This window comes from Hibiscus syriacus, unplaced genomic scaffold (assembly GCF_006381635.1).
Source record: "Hibiscus syriacus cultivar Baekdansim isolate YM2019G1 unplaced genomic scaffold, ASM638163v2 tig00004258_pilon, whole genome shotgun sequence".
Lineage (NCBI taxonomy): Eukaryota > Viridiplantae > Streptophyta > Magnoliopsida > Malvales > Malvaceae > Hibiscus > Hibiscus syriacus.
In genome coordinates, this window is record NW_024062009.1 from 397,231 (window position 1) to 406,530 (window position 9,300).

Sequence of the window (9,300 nt, forward strand, 5' to 3'; positions counted from 1 at the left end):
GCATAGAGTATACGTGGACTCCACGGCTGGCTATGCTTGATTAATTATTTGAGCTGTTCCATCCTCAGTTAGTAGCAGTATTTTTTTCTTCTATTTTTATAAGTTTTTATAAGAATTAGAGGCCTCATTAAAAACTCACTCCATAATTACTAGAAATAGAAATTGCGACAAAAAGCGGAAGGGAGAAAGAGTGCTTTCAGTTTATTAGAAAAGGGGAAAAACTCCAAGAGTACAAAAGAAAACAAAGTACACCATAGAACAAAAATCAACTATAACATAAAACCACCATCAAAATCCTATATTATCCAATTCCCTCTTTAGCCAACTTATCCAGCTCCTTATTTGCGCTTATAGGAATAAGACGAATATTACTCTTGTCTTTTCTAGTAATAACCACAATCTTCTTCACAAGAGTTTCAAAGACCATTGGACAACCGATAGGATTCTCAATCCACTCAACAGTCCTACTGCAATCACTTTCCAGAATCAACGAATCATTATTTCCCAAATTCAAAGAGGAAAATAAAGAGAGACCAGTTCTAATCGTTTTTAGATCTGCCAAAGCTGGAGGACCAAATCCAATGAACTCCGAGAAGGAAGAAAGAGTTTGCACCTGAGTTTTTTTTATTAAACCCCTAATGCCCCTTACTCCAGTCCCTACCAACAGCTCCGTCCACATTCAACTTCAAGGAGCCATCTAGTGGCGGAGACCACCCCGATGAGGACGAGGACAACTGAGGACATTTCTTAAATGAAACACAAAAATCGGCTATAGATGGATCCCCAATTAGGGTGTCTAACAGAAGTGGTCTCTAAATGCTTGGTCGAGAACCAAGAAGCGAGGTGAAACCTAGCCAAGAAGCATAGGTGGGACAGATCAACGATACCATCCTCAAAGACAATAGAGTTTCTTAATTTCCATAATGACTAAACAATAACCCCCAGGATGAAAGCCCAAATCCAAGATAGAGGGACAAAGGAATTCCAAGCAGACAAGAGATAGGACATATCATTTGGAAGAGCAATAGAAATATCCTAGAATCGAAGAAAATGGATCCAAAGTCCCCAAGCAATATTACACTCTAGAAACAGGTGCAATACAAATTCTAGAGTCTGCCTACAAAAAGGCAGGAAATATCAATTACACCTGGAACACCACACTTAAATAATTACGTCCTTACAGTTATCCTCTTATGAATCACCTGCCACAAAAAAGCCTCCACCCTTGGTGGAGCTAAACCAACCCACACACAAGAAGGGATCCTTACCATCCATATTTAATAGTATTTTCCTACAAGATTTAACCGAATAGCATCCTTTCCCATTATCAGTCCACGACAAGCCGTCATTAACACCTTGAATACAACAACTGCTAAGTAAGGACATGAAATTTAGGCAAAGTTCTAATTCCCAATCGGATAGGTTCCTTCTAAGTTGGATATCCCATGTCCACCCTAGCGGGTCAAATTTTCCAAACTCCGTAAATTTCCCTTCTTTATTCAAAGAAATAGTGAAGATTCTAGGGAACTAGTCTTTTAAAGGAGCATCCCTAATCCATTTATTAAAGCAAAATGAGATAGCCTTATCATTCCTGGCGCGAGCTTGTATGTGATTTCGGAAACTAATACCAAAATTATCCTCCTTGATGCAGTTATTCACCACACCTCTCAGAATCCAAGAAGATTGCGAAAATTGAGCTTTATCAAGAAACAAAGACTAGCAGTCAATATTATACATGTAACAAATCAACCTTTTCCATAGTGATTTTGGTTCCGTTCCAAATTTTCAAGTCTATTTCCTAACCAAAGCTTGGTTCAGTAAAGCAAGTTCTGGAATACCCAAGCTTCCATTGTCCTTTACAAGGCAAAACAAAGGCCAATTAATCCAATGTATACAGTTCCTCTCCATGTTACCACCCTAAAAAAACAAAGCCATAATAGTTTTTAGTTTCTTATACATGGAAGCGGGTAATTTGAAAATTGAAAGATAGTACATGGGCAAGGTTGCAAGAACATATTTCAAAAGCACTAATATGCCTGCCAGAGAAAGAGACGAAGCTTTCTAGTTAGCAAGCTTCTCATAAAATTTATGTATAATAAGTTCCCAAATTGTGAGAAAGGGGCCATCAATGGCAAGGTGAGCATGAATAAGAGATGAGCAGCAAATATCTAGTAAAGAAAGTATAACACTTGTATATTGATTGTGTAAAAGAAATATACATAATACAAGGTTGCTATTGTTTATATACAGCTTCTAATGACTAATGTAAGTCTTAATAGATTTCAAAACTAACCATGCTAACAACCTTAACTGCTATTAACAACATTAAGAAGCTTCTAACTATTCAACTAATAATCCCATGCAGTTTAAGCTCATACACGTTGCAGTACTAACAACATTGTTGCTGACTCATCATGCTAACATTCCCTCTACTTCTTCTTATGCTCTTCTGACCTTGAACATCCTTGAACTCCAATCTCCTATTGAAAAACTTCAAATGCTGCTTTAGCCAAGGGTTTAGTAAAACCATCAACCACTTATGTACTTCTTGATGAAAAGACGGACACTTGAAACAAAAGTGCGATACATCCTTCCGTTCGACTTGAATCGGAAGTGCCGATACTTTTCCGTTCGACTTGAATCGGAAGTGTCGATGCCTCCTTCCGTTCGACTTGAATCGGAAGTGCCGATGCCTCATTCCGTTTTTTCTTTTGTTCTTCTTATTCACCTTCATTTGTTTCTTCTTCATCTCTATACAAGGTTCCTTGATATTTGTTCCCTTGGACACTTGACTGTGAAGCTTTCAAGTCCCATGAAACTTTGAGATAGAAGCAACAAATCATGATGATGCACAATCCAAAATAACCAGTAATGCAACACCATATAGCACATCCATAAAAAACTAGTTTGAACAAAATTTGTTTCCAATGGGAACCCGTACAAATTTGTTTCCACTCACCCCGAGCAATGGTAACTCCTTCTTGTTCTTTCTCTTAAACTCCTGAACAAAGTATTCACCATTATGTTATCAAGATCTTCACCTCCAAGGTGAGTGTCCCCAGCAGTGGCTTTCACTTCAAAGATACCCTCTTCAATGGTTAGAAGAGAGACATAAAAAATACCACCACCAAGATCAAAGATTAATACATTCTTTTTACCGACACTGGTAGCCTTCTTGTCAAGACCATAAGCAATAGCCGCAGCTGTGGGTTCATTGATGATACGCATGACATTACGAGCAATAATGACACCAGTATCCTTTGTTGTCTGACGCTGAGAGTCAGTGAAGTATGCAGGGACGGTAACCACAACATTCTTAACTGTAGACCCAAGGTAAGCCTTAGCAATTTCACGTATCTTTATGAGTACCATTGAAGAGATCTCCTCAACAGTAAATTGTTTCTCTTCACCCTTGTAAGTAACAACAATCATTGGTTTGTCACCAGGTCCAGCAATGACCTTGAATGGACATAGTTTCATATCACTCTGAACAGAAGAACCAATGAATCTACGTCTAATCAATCTCTTTGCATCGAAGATGATATTGATGGGATTCATGGGGTAAAACCGACATAAGAAGGCATCGTCCTGTTACCTTGATCATTGGCGATGATCTCAACACGGTCGTTTCACCAAACCCTAACATAAGAATAAGTGGTTCCGAGATCGATTTCGATAGCTGGACCTTCTCCTTTACCGACCATTACTTCTTTTCCTTTTGTTGTGTTGACTAAAAGAATATGAAAAAGAACGAAAAAAGGTAGGAGGAAAAAGATGTGCTAACAGCTAGGGTTTCAAGAGATGATTTCCAGATCAAATATATGTGACGTTGATAGAGAAAGAGGAAATCGACAATTGAGAAGAAGAACGACGCAAATTTTAGCAAATTCCAGCAAATTTCAAACCCCAACCAAACAAACTAATCAAATTCTAGCAACAAACAAACGCATGAAACCAAAACTCAAGAACGAATCTCAATCCCTAACCAATAACAGGAAAAAAAAACAAGAATTCAAGTTTGAAGTTACCAAATTGAATCTGCAAAGCTTTGACTCAAACAACACACAACTGAGTCGGAAAGATGATCGATAGCAAGACCATCAAAAACTCTTAGATACGATCATTAACGGCGGCGAAAGCAGTTACTGTGGCTCTAGAACCATTCGGCAAATGATACCATGTGAGAAAGGGGCCATCAATGGCAAGGTGAGCATGAATAAGAGACGAGCAACAAGTATTTAGTAAAGAAAGTATAACACTTGTATATTGATTGTGTAAAAGAACTATACAAAATACAAGGTTGTTGTTGTTTATATACATCTTCTAATGATTAATGTAAGTCTTAACAGATTTCACAACTAACCATGTTAACAACCTAACAACCTTAACCGCTATTAACAACATTAAGAAGCTTTTAACTATTTAACTAATAATCCCATGCAGTCTAAACTCATACACGCTGCAGTACTAACATTATTATTGCTGACTCATCATGTTAACATCATGCTAACACAAATACATATCAAATTCCTTTGTGCCCCAGAGGTAGGCTAAAGTATTCCGAGGGGAATTGAACTACCGAAACTCCAGCTGCCAAGCCTAATTTTTCAGAGTTTCTTCATTAACATTTATCCCAAACAACCTTCTCTTAGAAAAATTCAGTTGTAGACCTAACATAAATTCAAAGACACAAAGCACTCTTACATTTCTAATTTGATTTTTGGAGGCACCACTAAAAATAATAAGATCATATGCAAATTAGAGATGAGAAAGCAAGAATGAATCGTTTGGCTTTCCAATTCGAAATCCATCAAACAAATTCGAGGATACTGCCTTTGCCAACATGAGGTTTAACATCTTACCCCATCAAGTTAAACAATAACGGAGAAGGGGAACAACCTTGAAAGAGCCCTCTTGTCATTTCAAACTCTTCCATAGACGGCCCATTAACAAGTATTGAGATAGAGGCAGAAGATGTATATTTAACAATCCACGTTATCCAACGAATCACCAAAGTCCATTCCCTTCAAGGTTCGGAAGAGAAGAGTCCATTCAATTGTCATATGCCCTATGGAAATCGAAGCCCTTTTTTTCTCCAATAATCAACTCATTCATTAGTTAAAAATGGATAGTCAAGAATTTGCCTCCCCGAGATAAAAGCAAATTGAACTGGGTTGATAATGGAATTAATACATGATCTAAGCCTCTGAGACAGAACTTTAGACAATATTTTATAAAGACCAACCACAAGGTTGATCGGCCTGAAATCCTCCAAGGCTATTGAATTTAATTTTTTCGGAATCATAGTAATGAATGTGTGATTATTCTCGTTTTCCCACTTTTTGCCCGAGAAAAATCCTTTAAAAACTTCAATATAAGATCCTTGAGATTTAGCCAAAATTTCTTGAAGAATCCCATATTTAGTTCATCCAATCCAGGAGCTTTGTTGCTGTTCAAGGAAAAATGTCGTCCCATATTTCATCCTCTGAGAAGGGTTTTTCTAATCCTGTAGCTTATTCATTCGATAGTTTCGGAAAATTCAGGTCCATCCCTTCTACTTCCAAGGAAGAAGAACTGTTGTATGCATACTTGAAATAATCATATATACTACTCCTTATTAAAATCGGGACTAAGGTAACCCTATCTCCAACTTTAAAAGATTTTATGGTGTTTTTCCTTCTCATAATCAAGGCACAAATATGGAAAAACCTCGAATTGAGATCGCTGTCTTTAATCCTTATGGATGGAATTCTGGAACCAAATACTCTCATCTTTTCGATATAGAGACCTCAACTTTTTTATAAGCTATCAAGACTTCCCGATCATCCATAGAGAGTCCCCCAACTGAAAAGTCGCCTTCATGGAATGAATTTTTTCTCTAGCTTCCTGATTGCTTCTGATATCCTCTTAGCATTATTTCTGGCTATTTCCTCATCTCAGATTTAGTTCCTTTAATAACACTCAAAAAACCCCTTCTATTATTCTTCAGTCGCAATTCCTTCATTGTTGATTCCATCATATTGAAAAAATTTGAATCCTGTAATAGGTAATTATAGAGCTGGAAAGGTTTCGACCCCAATTCACTTTCTCTATAGCCAATTCTATTGCATTATGACCCAATAGAGATTTCAGAAGAAGCACTTATGTGATATTCGAGTAAACACCAAAAAACTACTATCGATCAAAAAAATGATCCAACCTTACCGAAAAGGATTTTCTATATTGTTGCACCAAGCAAAGGACCCCCAATAAGAGGGAGATTAACTAGATTAAAATGATGGATGAAATTTCTGAGCAAATTCATGTTGTTCCAATTCTGAGAGGCTCCAATTTTTCTTCCGTGGACATACAAATTAAAATCCCCACCATTGCTCACAAGAATCCTCAACTGCTCAACAAAGGCCAATAATTCCTCTAAAAAAATTATCATTCTCCTCAACAACCGGTCCATAAATGTTAATGAACTCGCACCTAAAATGTTTATCCTTAATCATCTCCACAACTGCAATAAATCTAGGATAACTAATTTGATATGTAATTTCAAAAAAATCCTCATACCATAAGGATATCAACCCCCGTAGAACCAGAAACAGGCGAAGAACAGTGCCCATGCAAATTACCTTCTTTCAGTCTTCTCAATGAAGTCGGTTTAAAAATTGAAGTTTTAGTTTCCTGTAGAAAGACAAAAGCCGGTTTCCTCTCCATAACCAATCTCCTCACTACCCTAGATTTTTCATTCCTTTCAAGCCCCCTTATGTTCCAAGAAATGATTGAGAAATTAGACGTAAGAAAAGTTGTTAAAAAATACCTTGAGATTGCGAGATGGGTTATCTACAATCTACCCATCCTTCTCCTTTTCCAAGCTAACAACTCTATTTACCAAACTTTGTTTCCCTCCTTTAAAATAGATACCCAATACTCTGCTCACCTCTCAAGTATTAAGAGCTTCCAGTAGATGTTTCGAGACTATAGGACACTAGATCTTTTATATACTTTCTTGAAGAAGTTTGATCCCTGACCACTGCTAAAATGGGTTATTCCTGGTATAAAAGTCTGACCCTAGTTGGGGTTTTCGTTTGGAAAAAAACTCTGAGTCCAATCTTATGTGAGGAGGATTAACACCAAGCCCAGTAGAGCATGTATTCTTAACGAGCGATAGAGTAACAATGATCGAAGCAATTTTAATAGGGCCCATATTAACATTGTCTACCCAGGAGAAGACTCATGTTCTATATCTCTAAATCCCAAACCCACATGTTCCCCAATGATAGCACTCTCACTACCCTGGGAAACTGGATTTCTATCATTATTATTATTAGGGTAAAGTATAGTAATGGTCACTGAACTTTTCTAAAGCTTTCATTTAGGTCCCCAACTTTTAAAACTTGTAATATAATCCCTCAACATTTAGTCCGTTTGCAATATGGTCCCTCAACATTTAGTCAGTTTGCAATATGGTCTCTGACGTAACTGTTGGGGGAAAATATTACAAACGGACTAAATGTTAGAGACTGTATTGCAAGTTTTAAAAGTTAGGGGACCTAAATGAAATCTTAAGAAAACTTCAGTGACCATTACTATACTTTACCCTTTTATTTTACACGTGTAAACAAACGAATAAAGCAGCTGATACTTATATATATAGGGTAAACTAAAACTAAGGTCACTTAATTCTGGATTTAGTAATAAACATGTTACTTTTCTTCTAAAAGCTATAAATAAATCATTTAATTAAAATATTATTACACGAAAATAGTGATGTGACTTTATATAATAACGATCTTATTCTTTAAAATTTATCATTTATTAATTTGATCTTTATTTGAAACAATTTAATAATTTAATATTTAATATTTAAAAATTTAAAAAGCTTATCATTATATTTATTCTTCTCCGATCAATATTATATTATTTGTTTATAGTATGATAATATTCTTATACTAATGTGTTGCTATTTTATGACACAATGCAATTATTCATCTATTAATTTAATTTGATGGAGTCGTTTGATTTGATAGTATCGTAAAAAATTAGATTAATAATTTTTATATTAATATAGGATGATTACCATTGGTATTAAAAATATTAAATATAAATGATTAAATTTATTGAATTATTTTAAATAAGAACAAGTTTAATAAAATATATAAATTTAATGAATTAAAAACATTATTATCATATTATATCAAACGTCCATTTCATTCTTAACGATAAGATGAAATGCAAGTAATATTAATATAACCATGGTTTTCAGAACCGGATCAGTTAGCGAACCGGTCATGCTACCGGTTCACTGGTTCAACCGGTCGAATCGGTCTGACCGATCGAAAGAACCGGACGACGTCATAATTATTTAAAAAATTAAATAAAAATACCAAAAATATTTAATAAAAAATAATTTTGTATATCACAAGTCATATTCAAAGTAAGTCATAACATATATAAGTTAAAAACCATAAAATCAAGTGAAACAAAATGATTTAAATTAACTACAACATAATATTTAAGGTAAAACATATTAAATAATAAATATAATTATAAACTATAATTAAAAATAAATTTAGGGTTAAAAAATTATAACAAAATGATATTGTTTGGTTTAATTTCTTTTAAAAACAATCCCACATGGCTAAGAAATATAGAAGAGCATCACAAAAGTCTAAAGAGTAAAAATATGAGAACAAAACAATCTCACATTGCTAAGAAACATAGAAGAGCATCACAACTAACTTCTATAAATAATAGAGGTAATTTGACATTCAAAATCATGGAGCCTTTTGGTGAGCATTGAGTGAACTATTCTTTCACTTCAATCAAGCTCGAATTTTAGGCTTCAATCAAGCTTCTAAATTTTTTTTGAGTTAAGTCTTTTTGAGTTCAAGTTTCAATATTATATTTCGAGTTTGAGTTGAACTTGATAATTTTTAGCTTGTGAGTTTGAGTTGAGTTGAGCTTACTTTTAAAGTTTTCAAGTTCGAGTCGAGCTCAGCAATACTCGAGTTCGACTTGGCTCGTTTAACAAACGACGTTGTTTGGTTTAATTTTTTTTAAAAAAAAACAAAATTCCCGGTTTTCCCGGTTTTTAGCCAGTCCGGTTCGAACGGTTCAGTGGTTCTGACCGGTTCACTAGTAACGATTCAACCGGTTTAGATTGAACTGGACTAAGCAACGGTTCCCGGTTGAACCGGTTGAATCGGCCGGTCCGATTTTCAAAACAGAGAATATAACTGAATGATATGTTTATAACTTTTAAAGCAAAAGTAATTTGTTTGTTATTAAACTTATAATTAGGGATGATAA

The 9,300-nt window shown here is 35.1% G+C and overlaps 1 protein-coding gene across 1 annotated transcript; it reads right to left on the reverse strand.

Moving 5' to 3' along the window:
* Positions 1-301: 301 nt before the first annotated feature.
* Positions 302-3,558, reverse strand: LOC120192892 (heat shock cognate 70 kDa protein-like). The gene is made up of 6 exons (XM_039195586.1): positions 2,960-3,558; positions 2,729-2,792; positions 2,423-2,500; positions 1,804-1,917; positions 650-734; positions 302-564 (listed from the first exon to the last, which is right to left on the reverse strand). The coding sequence occupies exons 1-6, from the start codon at positions 3,556-3,558 to the stop codon at positions 302-304; spliced, it is 1,203 nt and encodes a 400-aa protein (XP_039051517.1).
* Between the last annotated feature and the right edge of the window lie 5,742 nt (positions 3,559-9,300).